The sequence below is a fragment of the Eleutherodactylus coqui genome, chromosome 4 (assembly GCF_035609145.1).
Source record: "Eleutherodactylus coqui strain aEleCoq1 chromosome 4, aEleCoq1.hap1, whole genome shotgun sequence".
Lineage (NCBI taxonomy): Eukaryota > Metazoa > Chordata > Amphibia > Anura > Eleutherodactylidae > Eleutherodactylus > Eleutherodactylus coqui.
Window position 1 is genome coordinate 40403409 of NC_089840.1, and position 26694 is coordinate 40430102.

The following is a 26694-nucleotide window of genomic DNA, read 5'->3' on the forward strand; positions in this document are numbered from 1 at the left end:
AATGTGATTGTCACCCAACTTTCCTAGACTCCTGAATTTCAAACCTGCCATAACGCACGGGTCGAGGCGAGGAAATGAAACATTGATGGGTTGTACCAGAAATAATGTATATCCCCCTAAACATAGAATAGGTGATAAAAATCTGATTGGTGGAGGTCTCAAGGCTGAGACCCCACTCACCCTGAGAATGCAGGTCCCGTTTCACCTACCTTACTCACTGCAAGCACCTTGCACCCCCAATATGGAAGAGGAGATTGAATGGAGCAATGGCCGCACATGCGCAGTGCCACTATTTTAGTTTTCAATGGGACTGCCAGAGAGAGCAGAGTACAAGCTCGCAGCTCTTTCCATCAGCCCCATTTAAATGAATAGCGCAGCAGCGAGAATGTGCGGCCATCTCTCCATTCAACGTGACGTCACTGCAAATGGGAAAAGCATCCTTACAGTAACAGAAGAGGGGGTCATGGGACCCCCTTTCTTGGGATCGGCAGGTGAGACCCCCACCAATCAAACTTTTATTACCTATTATATAAATAAGTGATAAAAGTTAAAATTCTGGTGCAACCCCTTTAAGTAGATTTATCTTTCATGGCCCTAGGAAATCTGGGTGGCACCCCCTTGTGGGCGCTGTATAAAGTAAGCATTGGACCCTTTGTGTGATCTGTTTGATCGTCTCATTTTTTCCAGGACGGACGTCCCGCTCAACTTCAGCGCATCGCCATCACAGCCGCAGGTACAGCCTCTACCCTGTGTTATCAGCTTGTCATGTTTGCTTTCTGGGCGGCTGACGTGTGTCTGCTGTGGGTGACAGGCGGGTGTTGTACACGAATAGTAACACAAACATAGAAATCAAATGTTCTCAACAAATATACAGTGACCTTTAACCCTTTCTTTTCCATGTAGTATTTCCTATACACGTTCCCAGAAGGCGTGAACTCTGTGGTCATCAAGGTGAAGTCAGCCGAAACGTTCCCCTGCACCGTGGTGTCTGTCCAGGATATTACAGTGAGTTGTCACTCGCCCAATGCAAAATACTGAAGAAAATGCGGACAGTCGCTTAAAGAGCAATCCCCAATGCCCATTATAATAATAAAACACTGACAGCAAAGTGATAGGTTAATTAGGTATTTTATGGCTGATAACAGAGATAGTAGATGTAATTGAACTGCTCAGGAAAGTGAGACTATAGGGTCAGCGCCCCTTTAAAAAAGACACAAATGTTTAATGCACTACACTGCACCTTCTTTAAAGTGGAACTAACATTTTAGACAACTTCTGCTCATCTACTAGCTTATGTTATTCTCATCATTTCTATAATATACTTGCATTCAAAATATTGTTGTTTTATCGCTGTAAATAACATTTGAAGTGGCTGCCACTAGGGGTCTCCCTTCCAGCTTCTCTGCAGTCTCCTGCCTGACCTTGGGTACAGAGCTTCTGTAGTAACAAGGGATGCAGGACTATTTCCATTGTAACAGGAGCAAGGCTATCTTCACTGCGGCGCTCTCGTGAACTCACGAGCTGCAGGCTGACTGATCTGCAGCCACTGCAATCACAATCTTCACAGGCTCTGCTTCTCCTGGGTGTGTCTGTGTGTACACACACTATATTGGACTTACTCACCATTTGGCCAGAATGCCTGAATCCTCCTGGGAGAGCAGAGCGGTGAGCATTCGAGAAAACTGCTCTCCTGCTGAATGCACCACAGACAGTGCAATGCAGCATGGGAAATCAGGGCAAGGAAGGGCAGGACAGTGAACTATTGGCAGAATACTAGGCAATATTAGGGCTTGTTTTTTGTAGGACAAGTTGTATTTCTTAGTGCCACCACTTTGGGGCACGTATAATGTGTTGTAAAAAAGTTAATAAACTTTTTTTTGGGGGGGGAGATGTAAAAAAAAAACAAATTCCACCATTGTTTTGGGGATTTTCCTTAATTGGCTTTCACCATGCAGTAAAAAGAAACATGACAACATTATTCTCTGGATTGGCACAATAATGGCGATACCAAGTTTATGTTCTGTAGGTTTATTTATGTGCTACTGTTTTTGCACACTAAAAACACCTAACAAAGCAAATAAAACTTTTACCCAATAAGAAGACTTTTCTTAGGCTGGATTCAGACGAACGTATATCGGCTGGGTTTTCACGCCTCGCCGATATACGTCGTCTCTCTCTGCAGGGGGGAGGCTGGAAGAGCCGGGAGCAGTGCTCTGAGCTCCCGCCCCCTCTCTGCCTCCTCTCCGCCCCTCTGCACTATTTGCGATGAGGAGAGGCGGGGCGGGGATAATTTGCGAAACTTATCCCCGCCCCCGCCCCACCTGCTTTCATTGCAAATAGTGCAGAGGGGCGAAGAGGGGGCGGGAGCTCAGTTCCTGCTCCTGGCTCTTCTATCCCCCCCCCCCCCCGCAGAGGAGGACGACGTATATCAGCTGGGCGTGAAAACCGAGCCGATATACGGTCGTCTAAGTCCAGCCTTATAGAAATAAAAACTAAATTTGCATCGCCGCATTCCAAGACCCATAACATTATTAGTTTTCCACCTATGGAGCCATGCAAGGTCTTGTTTTTTGCAGAACGAGTTGTTCTTTTCATTGATACCATTTTGGGAACGAGTTGTTCTTTTCATTGATACCATTTTGGGGTACATGTGACATTTGATTGCTTTTTATAGCATTTTTGTGCAAGGCAAATGAACGAAAAAATAGCAATTCTGACCTTTTTAAAATTATTCTTTACATCGCTCACCATGTGGGATCGATAATTAAATATTTTAATTGTTCAGGTCATTATGAGCACAGCGATACCTTTTTATGTATGTGTTTTTTAATTATTTTAAGATTGTTTTGTGGGGGAAATGTTTTTTCTTAATTTACAGGGGTTTTGTTTTTTTTTTAAATAAACTTTATTGAACTCTTTTGACACTATTTTTCAGTCCCTTAAGGGAATTTAAAGATGCAATTGTTTGATTACTAGCATAGTACACTGCATTACTCCTGTAATGCAGTATACTATGCATATGCTCTAAGCCAATCAGACTCTGCTGGAAGCAGGATGCGGTAGACTGAGATACCCGGCAGACATGAAGGCTAATATCAGGCCTCCTGCCGCCACCTTGCGATTCCATTGTGGGCTGCCGATGGGTGACAGGAGCAGCTGCTTCTCCCGCCACCTGCTTCCATGCCCCGATTGCTATTTATTGTGGAATATAAGGGGTTAAATAGTTGGGAACAGAAATTTCTGTGCTGGTCGGGAACACTAGTTTCTCCAATTCCTCAGTAGACAGCTGAGCACTGGACCTGCTAGATTGCAGGAGCTTTAAACCCGTGCCGTATATTTACTTAGCATGGGTTTAAAGCCCAGCACCAAGTGCTGTATATTTATGGTTGGTCACTAAAGGGTTAAAGGATTTTGCCAAAATTAGACAAATGATGGTGAATTTTCTAAGCACACATCATATTCTAGTTCTCTAATACTGTCCTAACGTTTTGCCCCCAGCCCTGATCTTGGGGGCTGTAGTGCTATTTATGATCGATTGGTTATGCCTATTAGTTTACATGGGACTGTGCAGACAGGATTAATCAGTCCCGCATACAACGGTCCCCTGCAGCCCTGATCCCAATATCATTTTATTAGACTGGCCCTTTTACTCTTACCTTACTTATTTAACCCAGAGAACCCCTTTAATTCCGTTCTCTCACATATAGAGGAGTCGGAGTGAGAACTAGATTTAGAGAACCGCATTCAAAGGCCAAATCCTCACTCAGATTATATGGAAGAGAGCAAAATTAAAGGGGTCGTCTAGGACTCAACAAATGAAGGTAAAAGAGCTGAGCAGACATCATGCTCCAACTCGCTAATATACGTTGTATTAAAATTCTGCCCCTGATTCCGGCTGTAGAGCATAATGTTCCCTGCTGCACTGATTAGTCGGGTCTCCTCAGTTTTGATGGAACTTTGGTTAGACACGACTAATCAATCTTACAGCCGCGATCCCCAGAATCTGTGTCATTGGGGGCTGTGTGATCGGCCCTGATCCCAGAGGACTCCTTTAGTTCTGGTCTACCACATAGAGGGGTCAGGGTTGGGATTTGGCTTGGCGCGCAGCGTCCTCGCCTATAAATCCACTCTGTACATTATTCTCCTATGGCATTTGCCTTTTTGGTAAGTCAGTGATGCAGTGTTACCCAGCGCTGGCACAGTGTCCTCGAGCGGGCAGGAAATGGCTTCTTGCCAAGGAAGACTGGAATAAAGAATAAATGACTGCACCCAGGAGGGAAGAAGAGAAACATGAGTGTCAGGGGCGTAGCCGGAAGCTCATGGGCCCGGGTACAGAAGGTCAGCGTGGGCAACCCTTGCTGCTCGTTGTTTGCCATGGTCTGCCTGGGACTTTCTACTGTATTGCTGGGTCTTTTAAGAGGCCCATGCTCGATGCGACACCAGCAGCCAGGAGATACCGTTACGCCAGGTTCACATGGGACGGGTTCGTCACAAATCTGCCTGCGGCTCCTAATCCTGGGATTAGTCAGCCATGTGGACGAGATTTTGCAAAAATCTCGTCCACGCGGGGTGGCAAAGCTGCGCTGAGCCGTGGAATTGACAGCCGCAGCATGTCAATTCTTTTTTTCTTTACCCATTGTGGCCTCACTCCTTTCTATGGAGAGAGGAAGCCGCAATGGAACGCCGGTGGCCGAACTGCTCCAAAACCGGGTTTTGAAGCAGCGCTTATCCCACGGAAATCTCACAGTTTTTCGGTGCGGCCAAACCGCGAGATTTCTGTGGGATTTCCGTCTTGTGGGAACCCAGCCTTAGGGCGAGCACCCACTGGCGATTGCGTTTTCCGCAGGAAAAAAACGCAGCGTTTTCGCCGCGTTTCCCCCGATTTTTCCGCGCGTTTTTCGCGGCGTTTTCGCGGCTTTTCCGTTAATTTCCATTGACATTCATGGGTGCATTAGGAGAAAAATAAGGACACATATGCAACTGACAGTTCCTATGTTAAAAACGCAAACGCAACGCAAAAAAAACGCCAGTGGACAGGAACACATGTTATCTCTATGCCTGTGCAGGAAAAACGCAAAACGCAGGTAAAAAAACGCCAGTGGGTGCTCGCCCTTAGAGTCTTAAAATATTAGAGGCACAAGCTCCACAGCACATGCTTCTCCTGGGTAATAAATACATATATGGACTCGCGGACAGCGTACCTATAAGACATGTTTAATTACATAGCGGACTCATATACAGCAGCTGAGCGCCAGCACCTCTAAATAATGCAGTCAGCATATAATAAATACCAGTGCTACACGGTGATAGTGATTACAGTGCGGTTACCTCCAGTGATCACAGGTCATCTCCTCTGATTTGTGATGTCCATTTTAGTTTTTCTTCTTTATCCTGGAACAGACCGTGGTGATGGCAAAATCGGTGAAGGAGTTTAAGAGGGGACTAGATATCTTTTTAGAGCGCTTTGATATTACAGGATATAGATATTAGGTGACCAGCGGGGTTGTTGATCCGGGTCTTGGATTTGACTGCCATTATGGAGTCGGGAAGGACTTTTTTGCTCCAAGTGAGCTAAATTGGCTTCTGCCTCATTAGTTTTTTTTGCCTTCCTCTGGATCAACAACAGGGGTTCGAAACAGGCTGAACTAGAGGGATACTGTCCTCATTCAGCCTAACATATTATGTTACATAGACTTCTTCTAGCCAGAACGCTTGTAACACAAAGTAATAATAGCCCCTCTACATCGCCGCATATCACATAGTGGTCCTTCTCTGCCGAAACACATCCCATGGTGGTCCCTCTGCATGTCCCCACACATCTCACAGTAGTGTCTCCCGTGCCCTCACACGTCTCGCAGTAATGTCCCTGGTGCCCTCACACGTCACTGTAGTGTCCCTGGTGCCCCCACATGTCACTGTAGTGTCCCTGGTGCCCTCACACATGTCACTGTAGTGTCCGTGGTGCCCTCACACATGTCACTGTAGTGTCCCTGGTGCCCTCACACATGTCACTGTAGTGTCGCCGGTGCCCTCACACATGTCACAGCAGTGTCGCCGGTGCCCTCACACATGTCACAGCAGTGTCGCCGGTGCCCTCACACATGTCACAGCAGTGTCCCCGGTGCCCTCACACGTCACAACCGTGTCCCCGGTGCCCTCACACATGTCACAGCCGTGTCCCTGGTGCCCTCACATGTCACTGTAGTGTCCCAAAACAACCCACAGTAGTGCCCCTGGTGTCTCTACACACCCCATACTGGCCTGTGCATGCCCCCACATACTCCACAGTGGCTCCTGAGTGCTCGTAGACAGCCACAGTCTACAGTGGTCCCTCTGTGCTCCTACAGTGCCTCCAAGTATCTGTCACATCCCTCCATGGCCCGACCCCACACCGCAAGTCCGAATCTTCACTCACAACTTCCTAGATTCAGGCAGCACCGCTGCCAGCCTGACTGCATGAGTTTAAGAAAGTTGTGACATGAGACCTGGTGGAGGAGTCGGACTGCCCAGGTAGCGGCGCTGCGTGGATCAAAGAAGATGCGATTGAAGATTCGGACTTGCATGGGCCGGGTTGTGGAGGGTATTCCTGGTGATGGCTTTCACTAATACAGTGGCAAGGGGTGAGGCCGGGTCACAGCCGTGACCCTTGCGACTGCTACAGTTACGCTACTAGTGAGTGTCATCATCCAGAAATACAATATGTCAATACATAGAATTCTTGGATCTTTACTTGGGGAACGGAAGACCCCACCACCCCCACCACTCTGCAATACCAGGGGTCACCCATAAGGTCTGGGATCATACAGAGCAGGAAATGATGGAAGACCTCTATTAAAATCATTGGGTTTTGCCACTTCCATCACTTCCATGTAGCAGTTATAGAGCTACAAGTCCCAGCAAGCCTCATGTTATGTGTGTCAGCCTTCTCACATGGGTCACGTCTTGTCTCCTCTCTTGTTCAGTGTCCCGTGTACGACTTGGATCATAATGTGGAGTTCAATGGCGTTTACCAGTCCATGACCAAGAAAGCCGCCATCACCATACAGGTGGGTTAGTGCCATCCATTAACCATTTAATTGATTGGCACTTATCTTCTTGCACAATAGAATATTAAGGGCCTGACACATAGCTACCCCTCCCCCATTCCCCCCTATTGCTTCTTGCCACCTACTCCTTATAAAGCTCAGTCTGGTGTAACTATGATCTGCACCCATGACCGAGGCCGGTATCCGGTGGTGGCAAACCAAAAATGGGCAAATGTCAATGACCCCTAACTGCTAGTGGAGGCCTCTGAGGTTCATAACCTTGGAAGCAAATGAAAACTAGCCACTATTATTTAGCACTTTATGGTGGTATTACGGGGAAATTGAATACCAGTATATAAAGGGTGATTCAAACGTCAGGGCCACCCAGAATATCTTCTGACCTAAATGAGATACAAGGAAGAATCTTTGTAGAACACTTAAGTTGGGGAAAACGTTTTGGCACTATGGTGGTGCCTGGCAGCCATCTTGGATTCGGCCCAAGAAATGTCAATGGAAAGGGGATCCTGGTTTAAATGATTTAAGGATAGTTCATCAGAAATTGGTAGGTGCAGTCATTTTTCAATAGCTGTGCCATTTTTGAGTTATGGATGATGTCATGTTGAGTATTAATAAAGTTGTTTAGTTGAATAATGTAATATGGAAACCACTAATCCCATGTCTTTTCAGAAGATGCCGTTAATAATCCAAGACAGAATCGAGATCATCCTGATGGTTGGAAACAAAGGTTCACGTGAGATGGCCGAGGATTTTAATCAAGAACACCCAGGAAGACATCCGGTGAGGCCAGAAACCATCAGGAGACTGATCCAGAAGTTCAGGAAGACTAGTGATGGCCAGGAGAAGCCGAGAACTGGTGGTCCGAGCGGTGTTTCCAGTCCCCAGGTGTAGACAGATGTGCTAGCTGTTTTCATGAAGAGTCTACATTAAAGTACCAGGAGACTGGCATCAGGGCATGGTGTGAGTCCTCAAGACACCCGAGTGGCACCCATACAAACTGTAGCTGCAACAATGTTGTATGAAGATGACAAGATGAAGGATCCTTACGACAGTTGGTTTACTCGGACCAGTTCTCGGAGGACCAGTTCTCAGAGGACCAGTTCTCGGACCACCAGTTCTCGGACCACCAGTTCTCGGTCCACCAGTTCTCGGACCACCAGTTCTCGGACCACCAGTTCTCGGACCACCAGTTCTCGGACCACCAGTTCTCGGACCACTAGTTCTCGGTCCACCAGTTCTCGGTCCACCAGTTCTCGGCTGCCCCTGGCTATCACCAGTTTCCCTGAACTTCTGGATCAGTCTTCTGACAGTTTGTGGCCTCACCGGATGTCTTCCTGGGTGTTCTTGACTAAAAGCCTCGGCCATCTGATGTGATCTTTCAATACCGACCATCAGGATGATCTCCATTCTGTCCTGGATTGTTAACGACGTCTTCTGATACTCGAGAAGAAATATGCTTAGTGTTTTTTATATCACATAATTCAACATGACAACTTTTTTTAATATTTAACATGACATCGTCCATAACTTAAAAATGGTTGCAGGCATTGAAAAAATGACAGCACCTATCAATTTCTGATGAAATTCTACCCTTATATCATGTATCCTATGACCCCCTTTCCATTCAAGTTTCTTGGGATGAATCCCAGATGGCTGCCACTAAGATGACTGACAGGCACCACCGCCAAAAAAGTTTTCCCCACCTGTCTAAGTGTTCTACAAAGTTTCCTACTTTGCATCTATGCCGGGTGGCCCTGACTTTTGAATCACCAGGTATATCTTTTAAGGTTTCTAATTTCGAGCCTGTGAGCTGCATATAGCGGTATTATCTTGGCACACTATTGGTTCATTTACGTGGGACAAGCTGAAGGGAAAATGATGCCCGGCAACTTGTCCCAGTGATGCTCGCTCTAGTACTGTTACACAGGAGCGAGTATCGCTCGCAGCGCTGTTGGCATGGAGGCGGAGTGGGCCGTGGAGCGTTCTCTTCCTGCACGCCTCCATTCCCGTGTAAAGGGGCCATATGGTAGTATTATGTGAATGGTGTATGCATTAATATATGTATACTGTATGGCGGTATTATTTGGATACTGAATGTTTGTTTCATTTGAGCACTTAGTACAAGGATTATGTGAGCACCATGTGGCAATATCATTTGGATACTGTGTGGAGGTATCATTTATCCAGATTTTCCTTTAGAAATACCCCGCAGCTCTCATATTTCTTCAGATTTTATAGGATTGCTGGCTGTCCGCATTACAGAAACTGTTCATCTCTATGATCAATAATGGTTTCTTAGAAGGGATCACCCAACATGCCCCCCCTACTTATCAGAGTGCGTCCTCAAGTATCACCCCGTCCCCCTATAAGAAGAGCAACTTCCTGGTTGAAGCAGGGCATGTTTTAAGTCTGCAGCATAAACGCTGTGTCTGGGGGTAGTGGGTGTCTGGGCGAGGAGGTCCGGCTACTCCATGTCTTGTTCATCTCCTGTGGTCACTTGTCATTTCCCCCATCCAGAGAAAGGATTTCCCCAAAGGTCAGTTTTACACGGTATTCGTCATCAAGCCTGAAGATTACGCATGTGGCGGCTCCATCCCAGTGTCCAATATAGGTAAGAGGTGCCTCCTGCTGGCCACAAAGTAGTACTGCAGATGCTCATTACTTCACTCTTCTTTAGGGCTCACTGGCATGCATATTGCGTATTTTGGTTGTGTAAATACGCAGTGGATTTACGTGACCAGACTGCGCCTATTCCCGCATATTGTGGGGTTTTTTTATTTTTACTTTTGCATTTTTTACGTGTGCGAAAAAAAAAAAACATTACCAAAATCTCTGCTTGCTGTCACTGAATAGAAACATTGTTTGCAATTAAAGGCTGAAGCCATGTTGTGACCTAAGGCTGGGTTCTCACACGCTGCAATCCCAGCGGAAACTTTGCGGTTCAGCCACAGCTAAAAACCGCAAGATTTCCGCCGGGAAAGCATTGCTTCAAAACCCGCAGGCTTTGAAGCAGCCTGGCCGCTCGCTTTTCCGTTGCAGCCAGTGCTCCCATAGAGGAGAGCGTGGCCGCAGTGCAATTTAAAAAAAACGGACATGCTGCGGCCAGCGAATCCGTTCCGGCTTTGCCATGCTGGATTTGCTCTCCCGTGTGGACGAGATTTCTGATAAAAATCTCATCCACATGGGTGGCTAACACCGGGATTAGCGGCCGCAGGCGGATCTACCGTGGCGAAATACGGAATTTTCGCAACAAATCCGCCCTGTTTGAACCCAGCCTAATACATCTCGCAGCTGAGGGTTTGTTACAATTGTATCCAGTGCATATAATCTTCTATGAGATACGGAGCCTGGACTCCAGTTTGAATAACAATGCTAAACTAATAGTGGTGCCCCCTAGTGGTCAGACAATGAACGATTCTCGGTAATGTTACCCAGGAACCCTCAGGAGTAACACTAACATATTAATATCTCTCCAGGGACTGGGAATCACACCAGGAATCTGAAGCGGGTGAAGCACATCGAGGTGACAATAACCCCATCTATTAACAGTAAGTGTCTCCATATACACCAGGTATGTCACTATAATAACGGTCCATGAACTGGAGGAAACCTCTTTATTTTCTGATCCCCAGATTCCGTCTACATCCACGGCACCCTGCTGTGCCTCCTCTTCTTCCTCATCTTCTATCTGGGGGCCTTTCTGGTGTTTTTCATTCACCATTTAAAGTGAGTCCCAAAGTAATAAAAGATGAATGATCCCTGGAATTATAAAGCACCGCACCCTCTTGTGGTGATTATGTGTATTACATGTTAGTGATGGAGTGGGCTGTACCCTCTTGTGGTGACTGTGGGTAGTACATGTTAGCGGTTGGTAACCAGGAAATAACGCCAGCTCACCCAGCCTCACGGACACAGAGAGCCATTGTTTGGAAACCATATACAAGGAAGAAGTCCCCACACCCCAGGAATATGGAAATAATGTTATTTCACGTGCATAATCCGAGTAAAAACTATGCGTAGAATATGTAACTTCCTGTGCGTTTCGAAGTGAGCTCTAAGTCGTGGCATCAAGTTAAAATAAGTTATTTTCATATTCCTAAGGGGCTAGAACTTCTTCCCCGTACATGTTAGTGGTGCTGTGTGTTCTGCTCTCTAGTGGTGGCTGTGGGTAATAGGTTAGTGGTAGTACATATACTACCCACAGTCACCACAACAGATGGTGACTGGGTAGCACATATTACTGTTGGTGTGTGCTGCGCCCTCTAGTGGTGACTATGGGTAGTATGTTGGTGGTGGAGTGTGCTGCTTCCTCTTGTTGTGACTGTGGGTAACGCATATTACTGTTAGCATGTGTTATGCCCTCTGGTGGTGGATGTGGGTAGTACGTTAGTAGTGATGTGGGTTGTACTCTCTTGTGAAGACTGTGGGTAGTACATGTTACTGTAAGCGTGTGCCATGCCCCTGGTGGTGGCTATGGGTAGTACATATTAGTGGTGGTGTGTGTTGTTCCCTCTTGTGGTGACTGTGGGTAGCACATATTGTTGGCTTGTGCTGCGCCCTCTGGTGGTGGCTGTGGATGGGTACGTCAGCAGTGGTTGTACGCTCTTGTGGTGACTGGGTAGCACATATTGTTGGCTTGTGCTGCGCCCTCTGGTGGTGGCTGTGGGTAGTACATAGACTGCACTGTCACATTGCATTGTGCTCTTGAGTAATGAGAAATGGTTTGTTCTTCCAGGCTGCAGAAGAAGGTTCTGAGCAGCAGTCGGAGCTCGGATGACGGTACGGCTGCTGATGTGATAGTGATTAACCCCGTTCGGGGAGGTCATGTGACGCTGCCATATCCATTGAAGACAATTTTGTGTTACAGGAGAGGGAATGGTAGCAGGCTCACATCCCATAACCACCCGCACCCCGGAGGGCAGCAGCTATGGGGCTATAGGTAAGAGGCACAGGACACTAGAGTCGACTTCCCGCAGCCACAAATGGCTGATAACAGGGAACAATAGACTGCATTCAGCGATACAGTCTACACTTTTTTGTCTTTCCATTCTGGCCATACTTTCTTAATGCCATAAACAAGTGTCGGACCGTTGGAACGATCAGATTCCAGATTAAAGGAATTCTAATGTGTTTTAACCGTTTTGTCTCCCCCAGATGAGTCGCGCCAGAGAAAGGGAAAACCGCTTCCTCCCATTCCTCGCCCGCGGGTTTACTCTGACAGCTCTGTGGATGAAGAAAGTGATTTTGATGGAATCCCAGAGATGGAGGGTGATAAAAATGTCATCCAAGCAAAGGTAGAAGTCACATGACAACGGCGCCGCCGCCATATTGCCTCCATAATTGTCATTCTTCTCAGTCATACAATGTGTGCTGATTCCCCTGCAGACCATCCTCTACGTGTCGGATCTGTCCATCAAGGACCGGAGGACCATCAGCAAGAAGTACAAGATCTACTTCTGGTGAGTGGGCTCTTCTCCGGGGGTCTCGCAGTCACTGCTGTCTCTGTATGTTAACAGTAAGGCTAGATTCACAGCCGTGTTACGAGTTGTACGGGTGCAGCTGCATCAGATAGCACACGTGTGCTCATACGTGTGCTCATATGTGTGCTGTCTGGTCGCCATGGACCCGGAGAGCGCACAGCCGCGTAATATGGTCTAACGTATCTTGTCTTCCCCACGTAGGAACATAATCACCATCGCCGTGTTCTACGCTCTGCCTGTCATCCAGCTCGTCATCACTTATCAGACGGTATGTCCCACCTTTCCCCCATCTGCTCCCATGAAGCACTGGACTGTGCTGTAAGGCATCACAGGAGATGTAGTGTTTTCTGTATTTCCCTATCTGCCATAAATAAAAGTGTGCTCCCTACTGACCCAGCAAGGGGTGGGCATGGGGCAGAGAGGCGTGAAGTCCCGCAAGATGAGAGTTAAATCGAAAGCAGCAGAATTGTGCATGCAGCTCTGGATGTGACTAGAGCATAAGCCATTATATAACATAAGGCAGAAAATTGACTGGAAGTTACTGGAAATCTTCGGTTGATTTAAACGGATGATGGGGGTCTCTGGGTTGGTGCTTTTTCTGTGCCTTCCTCCCTAATTGTCCTCCATGTTGTCTTGTGATTATTGTGCCAGTCATGACTTCTGTTCTCTTCCACCAGGTGGTCAATGTTACCGGGAACCAGGACATTTGTTACTATAACTTCCTTTGTGCCCATCCTCTTGGGGTTCTCAGGTGAGCATCATATTAGGGGGAGGGGTCGCTTCATCACCATTATAGAAAAAAATTGGGGCCACTACGAGCCCCACTAAAGAGCCCATTCGCACGGGTGCATATTTCCCGTCTGTGCATTTCACAGACAGCACATGGGCCCTTTATAGCCAATTGGGCAAGTCACACGAGTGCTTGTTCATAAACCTATTGCTGAATGTCCTATGCCGTGCCGTATCGCAGATGAGAGTTGAACCTGCCACGTGCCCTTGCCCCCCTCCCGATCGGATAGAACATGGTCATGCGTCCGTGGGCTTCCAATGTGAGTTATGTCTGAGAATTTAGGGGGCTACTCGCCAACCTACATCACTACATACCTTGGTTTATTGGCCATTCAGGATTTTGGGAAAGCTGGATGACAACCCTTACTGTGAGCTGTGATTGTGGGAGTGGCCAATGTAGCAGATCTGTTATTTGGTGGTGTGAGAAAGCGGAGTGCTGACGATGGGAGCTGTAATGGCCGCCATATTGGTTGTCACCCAGCTTTACTACAGATTGATGTAGCTAAAAAAGCCGCTGATTGGGATTTTTGAGAAGCGCGGGCTGATGTTTACTGTCTCGTATTTGTCCTGAGTTCCAGTAACATTAAATGGCGCTGTTTCACTCTCCGTCTTTAGCGCGTTCAATAACATCATGAGTAACCTGGGCCACGTCCTCCTTGGATTCCTCTTCCTTCTCATCGTCCTGCACAGAGATCTGCATCACCGCAGCTTACTGGAGGCGAACGACGTCTATGCGCTGGTACGTAACATTACAGGAGGAGCCTCAGCACTGTCATCGCCAATGGGCTCATCCAGCGTTATGTAAATGAGGCGCAATTGTGTATAATGAGAAGATCTACAGCTTTCATGTAGAATTCTCACCATTTTCAAGACCCCTGCTTGCTGTCAGTTAAAGGGGGTTATCCCAACATCTACAGGCTAACATTATGATCAGTGGCTGAGACACCACTGATCCTTAGAGCGCAGGTTCTGTGCCCCCCCTCCTTCTCACTGTGCGGCGCTGCTCCACTCACCTTCAAGGGACTGAAGAGATAGCTGAGTACAAGCGCCCGCAGGTTCCGTCAGCCCCATTGAAATGCAGGGTCAGCGCTCCATTCAGTCTGACATCACTGCGAGTGGAAGAAGCGACCCGCGGTAACCAGAAGAGGGGGACACAGGATCCTTGTTCTCAGGATCAGTGGGGGTTTCGGCTGTGAGACCCCCACTGTTCATAAATGTAGCCTGTGGATAATTATGGGTTGTGGGATAATCCATGTAATACCTGTTTATAACCAGAACCTCAAATCTCACAGTTGTGGGTTTGTTACAGTTGTATCTACTGCAGCCAATCCTCATGCTGGGCTCCAGACTGATACATTGTAACAAACTATCAGGAGAGAGATCTGTGCTGCTGATGCACCTCACGGATGATTGTCTGGACTGGATACATTGTACCAAACCTTCAGATGGAAAAAGTATTACGTCCAAGAAGGATTTTCAGCTTGTGGATGTAAACAATTACTGTTTCTATTCACTGACGGCAAACAGAAATTTGTGAAAGCACAAGAGCAATGATCGCTGGGACGACTGTCAGGTGTTTAGTGCTCAATAGGCGTCCCGTGTAAAAAGGCCCCGGGGCTTTGATGAAAACATTACTTTTAGGTGACTTCTCGTTTTCTCGCAGGAACTCGGGATCCCCAAACATTTCGGCCTGTTCTACACGATGGGCATCGCTCTGATCATGGAGGGCGTCCTCAGCGCTTGTTACCACGTCTGTCCCAACTACTCCAACTTTCAGTTCGGTAAGAGAGCGGCTCCTTGGTATTTTGTCATGCTCCTCCCACTGCGGGTTTTGTAGGTGGAGAAGCAAGGAGTCCCAGGAGGTTTAGTAACGATCTCCTCCCCCTGCTTGATGTATCACTGTAAGGGCGGATTCACACGGGCAGATTTGTGTGCGCCAAATTTGCACATCCAAACCGCAGAGAATAGAACCCATTGGTTTCAGTGGGTTTGTTCTCACTTTTACGCCGCATGCTCTACTTTTGTTCACATGTATGCACTGAAGGTTCCCATAGAAGTCTATGGGGGTGCGCAAATACACACAGGATGCACAATAAGATGCATAATACAATGCGCAATTCTGTGGGAAAAAGAACATATCTGGAACTCATTAGGCTAAATAAGTTGTTAAATCGGGTGTGGTTGTGTCCTACATACAAAATAACACGCAAACTTAAAATTATACTAAATATACTGATACGCACAAAAAAGACTCATTTGTAGCACAAATACGTTGCGCTGAATCGCACACAAAGACTCATACGCCCGTGTGAAGTCGCCCTAAAACCTGCAGCAGTCTTGGATTAGATCTCCGTACTCAGTTTACCATCTTCCCTCTGCAGACACGTCTTTCATGTACATGATCGCCGGACTCTGCATGCTGAAGCTGTACCAGACGCGGCACCCTGACATCAACGCCAGTGCCTACGCAGCTTACGCCTCCTTTGCTTTGGTCATTTTTCTGGCGGTCCTGGGGGTGGTATGTACTGCTGTCACGGTTACCTCAGCCACCTGCTGACTGTCCATAGCAATATACGTGTGTATACGGGCACGCGGGTCGGTCGGATCGACATGCTATAGAAGATACTGGGACGATAAACCAGCAACCAGTATGGAGTCCTCTAGACCATGTTTGCGAGCAGAGGCGTAACTTGAAGCTGCTGGGCCCCAGTGCAAAATCTGGAACTGGGCCCCCAACTATAAAGCTTCATTGATAGTATTGGTTTGTAATATGGGGAAGATAGACTTTATGGGCCCAGGTGCGTCCGCACCCGCTGCACCCCATATACTTACGCCCCTGTTTACAGGGACCCTCCAGTTTGGGCGCAAAATCCTACCCCAGGGCAGTTATTACATGCCGTTGTTCTTCTCTGCTGCCACCCCACCTCGTTCCTCCAGTTTGTGACACTGTTTGCAGCCGTCCAAGATGGCTGCAGCAATTTTCTAACTATGTAATGCACACTGTTAACTGCTCTCTGATTGGCCAATTGATCACATGAGCAGCTCTGGCCAATCAGAGAGCAGGTATAGCGCATTGGTAGTCTAGCACAACCCATGTATTATAGGGATTTAGGTAGTTTGAAAATTGTGTTGGCCATCTTGAAGGGCCAAAAACAGGACCTGATCCGTCAGTTCCGGAGGGCTGGCAGAAAACAATGGCAGGTAATATCCCCCTCCTCTTCCAGTCCTGAGACAGAATTTTGATCCAAATTGGAGGATCACGTTAATTTTGTTTTAAATGTGGCGTAAAGCAAACATCTTTAATAGAGATGAGTGAGCGTGCTCATCGATCAAATTTCAGGAGAGAGGGAGAGGGAACAAACCGTCCCCTATGCCGAGCATGGGGCACCTTGAAAAATGCTCGAGTCTCCCATTGACTTTAATTGGGTTCGTTACTGGAACCGAGCTCTCAAGCATTACAAAAAGCTCGGCTCCAGTAACGAGCACCCGAGCATTTTGGTTACATCGTTTTCTACTCCAGTCACATCTAGAGCTGCAATGTCAAAATTCTCTTTTTAGCTCTCCACTAGCATAGCGTCAGCAAAGCTACCACACTGCCGTAAAGAGGGCTTCACACTATAGGGGCACAGCTGCGAGGCTAGTAGATCTCATGTAGCAGGCAGCAGAATTTTAAATGCAGCTTTGGCTGTGACTGGAGCATTAGATTAGATGTAACTAAATGTAGGTATAAAATGTATGTAGCTGTAAGGTCCATCCTCAGGTCTCTACTCCGGTCTCATTTTGTCTTTGTCTTTAGGTTTTCGGGAAGGATAACTGGTGGTTTTGGGTGATTTTCTCCATCATCCACGTGGTGGGGTCCCTGGCGCTCAGCACTCACATCTATTACATGGGACGCTTCAAGATTGGTGAGGATGGGGATGCCCTTCTCAGATCTGTCTTAGCATTATCCTAGTGCTCCCTTCCTGTTGTTATAGCGGAAGATAATCACCTACACACCACAAACTTCCTGCCTCATCACTTAGTTCAGATACTGCTGGTAGACTCAGATCGAATGAAAAATGGCTGATATCAGAAAACAATAGCTTCTATTCATGTGAGGTATATAAACCTGATACCAAATGCTTTTCTGCCCTTTATGTACTGGGACTGGATCCTTAACCCTTTACGGCTGTGGCCAAGTTTGGTGCTTATGGACACAACAATTTGGGGGGATTTTCATCCATAGCTTTTTATTTTTCAGTCAACATAGACATTTATCGTGTCAGTCAACATAGACATTTATCGTGAGCCGTATTTTTTTTTTGGTACCATTTTGGGGTATATATACCTTTTATGACCACTTCTGTAGTCCTAAAAAGAAGAAAGCATTTTGGCTCATTTTTCCCCCTTTTTTAATCTCTTTATAGATTAAGCCATGTGGGATAAAAAGTGTTTGCAATTTATTGTAGAAATTGTTACGGATGCAGAGAAAGCAAACATACGGCTTTGTTACGTTTTTTAAAACAAAGAAATAGAAAGGTGCGCAAAATAAGAGTTTTGGAATTTTTTTTCCGTGATTTTTTTTTTTTTTGCACACTTTTTTTACGTCCCTTCTAAGGGACCTGAACCTGCGATCATACGATGACTCAGATAATACACTGCTATACTTCTGTACTACAGTGTATTATCGCTTCATTTACACAGATTTCAAGGCCACTATTAAGCCTCTAGTTGCCATGGCAGCCCATCTGCCTCCACGATTTCAAGGTGGAAGGCCGATGACGTCACGGAGGGCGCTCCTTCCTTCTGTTAACTACATACATGCTGCAATCCAGATTGATTGTGGCACGTAAGGGGCAAACGGTGGGGATTGGTGTTCCGCTGCGGATGGCACGCGCCATCTGTATAATGTAAATATATGTCATTCCGCACAAACCCTTTCCCATTCAAGATATACATACATACATACATACATCCTGGGGTGGGAAGGAGTTAAAGGGACATAGATGTAAACATACAACAACCAGGATGTGTGATCATGGCCTATTAGCCTTCCTCCATAGACGCCGGTGCTGGTTTCCTACTTTCTGACGCTTTCCATCTCTCTGCTCTCTCCTCTGCTTTCCTATCCCAGATGTGTCCAACGCAGGTAACATTCTTTTTGCTTAAAACAAATTAATGTCTTCTCAAAAGACATCTTTTAAGCGATAATCGTTGTGTGCATTTACATGGCAAGATGATCGCTCAAATGGCAGTTTGAGTGGCCGTTTTGAGCGTTCACTTTGCATAAAGGCTCACGCTGTATGCAGAAGACAAGAGGGACTGCTATCTTCTGCATACAGCTGTTGTCTTCTCGGAGCGCTCAACTGGTATACAACTGAGCACTCTGAGAGGGGTATGCAGAACACAGGCAACCCTGCAGTGATTTTTCAGGGAAGGGCTTTAAATATAAGCCCTTCCCTGAAAATCATCCATAGCATGTGTAAAAAAATAAAAAAATATACCCACCTCTCCGCCACTGCCGGGGCTCAGCCGCGTATAGCCGCATCTTCTCCCTGCACTGCTCTGAAGTTCTTGAAAGTTGCTGAAAGGGCTGTATCTGATTTGGCTGAGCACTCAGCCAATCACAGGCAGTACTCAGCCATTCATTGAATGATGGCTGAACGCTGCATGTAATTGGTCACGGCGCTCAGCCAATCACAGACAGTGCTCAGCCATTCATTGAATGACAGCTGAACACTGCCTGTGATTGGTCACAGGCAGCGCTCGGCCGTTCATTGAATTCAACGAGTCTACGACTCATTAACGAAAACCGCACGATGTCCATGCAGTTAGACCCAACGATTCTCGCTCAAAAAACGACTTTGAGCGATTTTTGAGCGAGAATCGTTGGGTCTAAATGGGCCTTAAGCGATCTCTTGCTCGGTGCTCTGCCGGCGGCCGTCTGTACATTGGACGACTGTTGCCCATATTCGCGGTTTCCATCAAGAATCTGGGCAATAATTGCCCCGTGTAAAATACCCTTTAGTAAATATAACTGGTGACTTCCTCGTCTCCCCCGTGTCACAGGTGGCAGCTCTACGGTGTGCGGGGGCACGGCATTGTAGATGTCAGCTTCCCGTGAGTGTGACATAGGGAGATCCTCTAAACTGCAGTCACAGTAAATTTCCAGCTTCAGCTTCTGCTTTCTACACAGATTTCGGGATCTTCCGACGGATCTTCCAAATCCTCTACACAGACTGCGTGCAGCAATGCAGCCGGCCCATGTACATGGTAAGTGCCAACCGCAATCAGAGCGATTGTCCTGGTGTGTCAATGTGATGACATCATCAGTAGATAAAAGGGGTTAACCTTTACCCGAAAATCATCTGAGATTCAACAGCAGGTTTCCTGTGTTCTCAAGGACCCCGAAGGAGCGGAATCCAAGAAACAGAATACCGACAGCAGGAAAGATCACACGATCCATCTGGCCGTTATAGTGTTTAGTTGTTATTTCTCCCTTAGGATAGATATATGATTATCTCAGGCAGCGTAAATTCATTTATTATTGATTTTCCAACCACATCTCGAAAAGCCACTGAATGGGCGGAGCCGTGACTACTTTCTTAAAGGCGTTGACTGTTTTCGTTACCCCTGGTGGCACGGTTTATATCCTGAAGGCGGTGATGTCATGTTTACAGGCAGACTCTACAGACACAGGACAGGGGATAACTTGCTGATCGGTTGAGGTCTAACCTCCAAGACCCCCAACAATCCCAAGAAAGGGGGTCCACTTTCTCTTGTCCTCCTCGCTGTGGACTTTCTGCACACCCCACAGGGAGGAGGAAATAGAAGAAGCGACGATTGCGCAAGCACACTGCCGCTCCGTTCATCTTCAGTGCGACTGCCGGAGATAGCCAAGCGTTACCCGCTCTGATATATCCGTCAGCCCCATTGCAATGAATGGAGCGCCAACCGCACATGCTAGGACAGCGCTACATTCGTTCTGGCATCACTGCGGGGAAAGAAGCGACCCGGCAGAGGGAAACACAGGAACCTTGTTCTCGATATCAGCAGGGCTTTCAGACCCTCAGCAATCAGCAAATCATCCCCTGTCCTGCAGATGGTGGATAACTTGCGATTTGCTACAACCCCTTTGACAGCTTAAATAGGCAAAAATTAACCATTTCCATCTGAGGTCTGCCATGTCTCATTGTAATAGCCCCGCCCCCTGAAATGATTAATATTACTGATTGCGCAGTTTTCAGACCACCATCTAATTGTCGCCATCTTTCTCCTCCCAGGACAGGATGATCTTGCTGATCGTGGGGAACGTCATCAACTGGTTCTTGTAAGCGCTAGAGACGATGCAACGCTGTATTAGTATGTGTCATGGCGGCTGCTGTATTCTTGACTATCGCCATCTGACCTTCCCTCCTTGTCTTCCAGCGCTATCTTCGGACTGGTGTATCGCCCCCGGGATTTTGCCTCGTACTTGTTGGGGATATTTATTTGTAACCTGCTGCTGTACCTGGCCTTCTATATCATCATGAAGGTATCGTGGGAGGGGGGGGGCTTAGTGTATAATGGCACAGAAACCTCCTACATGACACATATCAAGTTCTAGGATAGCTGGGGGGATGAGCAGCATAGCCGATCGTGAAGCATTTACAGAGCTGATACCCAACTTTTCCAGATCCCTGAATGGACACAGAACTTTATGTGGTATGAGGGCTTGTTTTTTGTGGGACAAGCTGTACTTTTCAATGGTACCATATAATGTACTGAAAGAGTGAAATGGGGAAAAAAACCTGGAAATTCTGCCATCTTTTGGAGGGTCTTGTATCTATGGTTTACACACTGCAGAAAAAAACTACATGATAACTTTACTCTGTGGGTCGGTACAATTACTATGATACCAAAATGTATGTAGTTTTTTTGGTTTACTACTTTTAAAATCTAAAATATCTTATTTTCTGCCGCCATCTTCTCACAGCCAGAACTTGTTATTTTTCCGTCAACATGGTTGTGTGAGAGTTGGTTTCCTGCAGGACGTCCGGTAGTTTCTATTGGTATCATTTTGGAGTAAATATGACTTTTTGATAGTTTTTTTTTCTTGAAGTTGTGTATTTTTTTTTGCTGCCGTAGTTCACCATGCGGGGTAAATTATATGTTACTTTGGTGGAGCGAACTGTTATGGACGCAGCGATACCAAATATGTTTTGTGGGTTTTAGATTTAGATTCTTTTATTATAAATAGGAGAAAAGGGTTTAAACTTTTACTTTTTTAATAATTAAAACTTTTTTACAATTTTTTTTAAAGTCACCCTAAGGGCACAAGAACAGGCAATGATTTGATCGCTCCTGCAGTATGATGTAATATGATAAAATTACATCATGCCGCGATCTGACAGGCAGTCTATCAAGCCATAGGCATGGGTATACTGGGCATTTACTACTATTGACTTATCCTTGTGGAAGGCCGTTTCCTATACGCTCAGGATCCTCGGCCTGCTGTCACTGCAGCGGGGTCAGACATCCACATTGGTGGTCTGAGCCAAAAGTGTAATATAAAGCATTTCATTTATTTCAATGGGAGCAAAGCCTTCCGGCCCTGATTACCAATGCGGACGTCTGGCCCCGCTTCACTGACACAAGGGCAGAGTATCAGCGGAGATCCTGAGTGGCGTATCCCTGCGATCAACTATTGATGACCTATAGAGATGAGCGAGCACCAAAATGCTCGGGGGCTCATTACTCGAGTCAAGCTTTTTGTAATGCTCGAGAGCTCGGTTCGAGTAACGAACCCCATTGAAGTCAATGGGCGACTCGGGCACTTTTCAAGGTGCCTCATGCTCGGCATAGTGGATGCTTCTCTCTCGCTCTCCCTCTCTCTTTCCCTCTCTCTTTCCCCCTCTCTCCCTCTCTCTCTTCCTCAAGTGACGAGTACTTTCGAGTATACTTGAACGAGCATGCTCACTCCTCTCTAATGACCTACTCTGAGGATAGGTTATCAATAGTAAATGTCCAGAAAACTTTTTTTTTCTATTATGAAATTTGTATTGAATTTTCAGATTTTTTTTGTTTTGAAAAAACATTGAAGCCGTGTCATGAAGATACATTTTCTGGATATAAATCGCATACTGAGGACTGTATGAATAGTACAGAGTTGAAACATTAAATGAAGGTAACTAAATGGGGTGCGGAAAACCCCCTTTAACACACACCTTGTTTCCTTCTGCAGCTCCGGAGCTCGGAGAAGCTTCTTCCGCTGCCACTCTTCTGCATCTTGGCCACGGCTGGCGTCTGGGCTGCTGCTTTGTACTTCTTCTTCCAAAACCTAAGTAGCTGGGAGGTGAGAATAACAATAGGGTTAACACAGTGACTCTGTCTGCAACGCACACAGCACAGCCGCAGGGCCGAGTACTGGCAGGCCCCAGTGGAATCATCAGGTTGTGGCAACTTACAAGTCACAATGCAACTGCAATCGGTCCTGCAATCTCAGGCTATGGCTAGACAGCGACCGGCGCATGGTTAAACGCTTGTACCCTTTTCAGTTAGGGGCCGCTCACCTCACATATTAACCATTCGTCGAGTGTATATATGTCAACACTTCGAAAAATATAAAAAAAACGCATTGCTTGACGACCTTATAGACTCTAATTGGGCAAACGTAGTTCAAAAGTGCATAGTTTTCGACTACATTTCACCTTCCTTATGTTTGTTCACGTTTTTCTTTGTGAGATAGAAAAGTGTAACATATCACAAAAATACACACTGGCACTAAACTTTTTTTTTAAATCCCCATTACAGTCAGTAGGAAATGTATGGAAATGTCAAGCTGTACGTTGCTTTACATTTCACATATATGCTTTTCTTTCTCAAATGCCCTAAAAAGTGATGAACTACAAAACTTTTTTAAAATGAATTAGACTTTTCAATGTAAAAAGAGTTTTTCACTACAAACCTATGTAAATGTATGGCTATATGTTTAACATAGGTGCCAAAAAAATCTACAGGTACGCTTAAAATTGCATTCATATACTTCTTTCATGTCCGTTTAACATAAACTGTACACTAAATGTACATTAAATATGTGATACGAACAGCTCCTTAGGTGTTCACCACCTGCTGGGTAGCTGCAAGTACTGCAAAACAGAATGTTGATTTTAGTGCTGACATCTAGTGGCTAATAGGAAAACTGCAGTATTTGAGTTATTTTTGCTTGCTTAAATGGGGTTGTCCGATTACAAACTGACTTTTTAAAATTGCATTCAAATGTGTTAAAACAATAGAACCAACTGTACTTACCTGTTCTCAGCCTTGATGATCCGGCGCTGCAGCCCCACAATCCTCCAGGTCTGTGTTGACAGTGGAAATCAGGTGACTGCTGCCTGCCATAGGGCACAGTGTCACCGCCCGCTCTCCTGGCAATATTGCTCCCTTCCTGGGCAACATGATATCAGGAGGTCGGAGCGATGAGGCTGTGGCCTCTGATTGGCAGACAGTGGTCCTGTGACCAGGAGGATTGCAGCTCTAGATCGCCGGGGATCAGGATGGATAGGTGCTGATTTTTTAAACTCATTTAAATGTAATTTTTAAAAAGTCAGTTAGTGACTGGACTGTCCCTTTAAGAAAATGTGCAAAAACCAATAGTAATAAATTCTGTATTGCTGTTTACAGGAGAGCCCTGCCCAGTCCCGGGAGAAGAATCGGGAGTGTATCCTAATGCACTTTTTTGATGATCATGACATCTGGCACTTTCTTTCTGCAACTGCCATGTTCTTCTCATTCCTGGTGAGAACGCTTAGAGCTGTGGGAGTAGTGACGAAAAATGGGAAAAATATGATGGCAAGGAGACTCTGCAGGGTGCAGTCAAAAAGCCGGATCCAGCGCTAGATCTCTCTACTGGTGTCTTTTATTGAAGTAACAATAGTGTACTTGAATTGGAAGGCATGGGTGGGCTACATGATGGTATGATGTAGGGGCCCCTGAGGGCCACAGAACATGAATTTCATATTTTATGTTGGGGCCCCTGTAAGAGAGAGAGCGTAAAAACCAACTGCAAAGATGAAGAGTAGCATAAGAGAATCTAAGTCCCGTTGGACCGCTGCTATGACTGAAGTAGGGACAGTGTGCTGGAAGTGGCCTCCTACTGCTACAATAGGGGCAGAGCCTCCAGGAATCATCCACTGTCGTCTGCAGGAGATTTGGGTACCAATTCACGTTGAGAGTCCCTGGAATGAACACCGGTCCAATGAGGCAATTGCGCCAAATTCCAAACCACATATTTATGCTGAAATCTGCATTGTCTTCTGATTGGTTGTATTCTTACTACTAATTTGCATTGCATCTGCACTGATTTGGCGCTTTGCCGCTCACTACCATGGTGCTGCAATGATGGCGTCAGCCCTAGACTACAGTCAAACAGCTCCATGCGTGTATCGTAGAAGGAGGAGGCCACTTCCTGTACGCTTTCCTTACTTCAGTCATAGCAGTGGTCCTACAGGACTAAGAGAGACGCAGAAACTGGATTTGTTCTTCTCACATGCTACTCTTTAACTTTAGGCCTCCTTCCCACGAACGGATTTACGCCGCGTAAATCCGCGGCAAAAATCCGCTGCGTTGCCCCATGCTATTAGGTTCTATTGAACCTAATAGCACAATGCTCACGATGCGTAATTCCACCGCGGAATTACGCACCGTGAAAACTCCCGTCCTCACCCGCAGCATGTTCTATTTGCCGCGGGTGTACGCGCTGACGGCTTCCATTGCAGTCAATGGAAGCCGTCCGTTCACGCTATCTCCCGCTGCAACCAGCGGAAGATAGCGTGAAAAAACGCTTCCCCGCCTACCGCCGCGCGTCATATGACGCGGCCGGCGCGTCACGTGACACTGCCGGCCGCGTCATGTGACACGGTGGGCGTGTCACATGACGCGACTGCGGTGGGCGGGGAAGCGTCTTCACGCTATCTTCCGCTGGTAAGTATGGGGTCTCTGGGGGGCGCCGTGACGGGCTTCACTGCGGAATATTACGCGGTGGAGCCCGTCACGCTCATGGGAAGGAGGCCTTACAATTGGGTTTTACTCTCTTTTTCTTACAGGAGCCACAATGCAAAATTGTAAACCATATCCTAGAGGCCATGTGCCATACCATCATGTAGGGCATCCATGCCTTCCTATTCCAGTATATACTTCAATATAGGATACCAGTAGTGAGATTTAGTGGTGGATCAGTCTTTTTCACTTCACTCTGTATAGGACACAGGACATTGCAAAATCTGCTAGTGAAGAGTCCTCTGGCCACAGGAGCTTACACTTTACAGTCCAGGAATGTCTTGTCTTCGGTCATCTTATGAGATATCATGATTTCTAGGATTTGTCTCCTCCAATGTTCTGTGTCATCTGCTCCTCAGGTTCTTCTCACACTGGATGACGACCTGGATGACGTGCGCAGAGACAAGATCCCGGTGTTCTAAGACTTGGGCTGCCAGCAAACGTCTCCGTTCTTCTTTCATGTGCCTGGATCTCAGGCAAGAGCTGAAGTCCGTTTACCTTCCTGAAATTCGAAATGAAGACGAGGAAGAGGAAAAATGGCTGGACGCAAAGGGAGGAGCGCCATCCTTTCTGCAGTCTACCAGCTTTATCAAGAACAAAACTGCTGCCAGTGTGCCAATGCCCAGGTGTGGTGCCATCGCCCTGCAAGACTTGGTCACCAGAATATTTGAGGAACGTTTAATTCGTTTCTTTGAGTACAAATAACTCAATCCAGCCCGGGTAGCCAAGTTGGTGCCACCTGCTGGTCGAACCTGGGATTACTGCCAAATATTTGATTTACCTAATTGTTGCCAATTTTTAAAAATCTTTTTAACTGTAAGACCTGCTGACTGTAGCCCGCGCTTTTATGGACTGTCCAGTGCACGCCTCTCCCATCGTGTTAACACTTTAAGTGCTGCTCATGTTGTAGAACTTGTGGACCTTCTACTTAATTTATTGGAATGTGATTTGTACATTTTATTTTGTGATGAAAACCTCAAGATGATTATCTGACAGTTGCCAAGAACCTGCAGACATTGGACTGCCGCCACGGAATTAGGTGCTCCGCAATCCCACCATAGAACTGCACCATGATCTCCAGCGTCAGATAATTATTAAGCTTCTCATAAAAGAACAGTAAATGCATCCAAAATTCTGTTATTTGCTTCTCCTTTCTCCATATAAAAAGAAGTACAGTGGCCAGGCTTGGTACAACATGCATTGAAGTAAATGAGAACTTTGCCTGTAATACCAAGCTGGGCCACTACAGTGGGAATGGAGCTGTCTGCTTCCTGTAGAAATCACCAAAATCACAGGATCAGCCATCTTTCTGCAGATCCTGAACAGCATACGGTATATCTCTGTATTGTTAAAGGGTTGTCCAATTG

General features: G+C 46.5%; 1 protein-coding gene across 2 annotated transcripts in view; it reads left to right on the forward strand.

Annotated features, from left to right (window-relative positions):
- SIDT1 (SID1 transmembrane family member 1) overlaps positions 1–26449 on the forward strand; it is a 69787-nt gene extending 43338 nt beyond the window's left edge. Inside the window, exons 5-27 of one of the 2 annotated variants that reach the window (XM_066599324.1) lie at positions 688–733; positions 904–1005; positions 6963–7046; positions 9561–9654; positions 10520–10591; positions 10676–10769; positions 11779–11822; positions 11911–11982; positions 12198–12337; positions 12429–12502; positions 12725–12791; positions 13201–13274; positions 13928–14051; positions 14976–15093; positions 15694–15830; positions 17109–17217; positions 18426–18440; positions 19488–19564; positions 20575–20621; positions 20720–20825; positions 22515–22625; positions 23954–24067; positions 25687–26449. In XM_066599324.1, the coding sequence (XP_066455421.1) occupies positions 688–733; positions 904–1005; positions 6963–7046; positions 9561–9654; positions 10520–10591; positions 10676–10769; positions 11779–11822; positions 11911–11982; positions 12198–12337; positions 12429–12502; positions 12725–12791; positions 13201–13274; positions 13928–14051; positions 14976–15093; positions 15694–15830; positions 17109–17217; positions 18426–18440; positions 19488–19564; positions 20575–20621; positions 20720–20825; positions 22515–22625; positions 23954–24067; positions 25687–25749 (1984 nt within the window). In that variant the 3' untranslated portion in view covers positions 25750–26449. The remainder of the gene's footprint in view (positions 1–687; positions 734–903; positions 1006–6962; positions 7047–9560; positions 9655–10519; positions 10592–10675; positions 10770–11778; positions 11823–11910; positions 11983–12197; positions 12338–12428; positions 12503–12724; positions 12792–13200; positions 13275–13927; positions 14052–14975; positions 15094–15693; positions 15831–17108; positions 17218–18425; positions 18441–19487; positions 19565–20574; positions 20622–20719; positions 20826–22514; positions 22626–23953; positions 24068–25686) is intronic. The other variant, XM_066599325.1, reaches the window with a different exon arrangement.
- Positions 26450–26694: the final 245 nt, after the last annotated feature.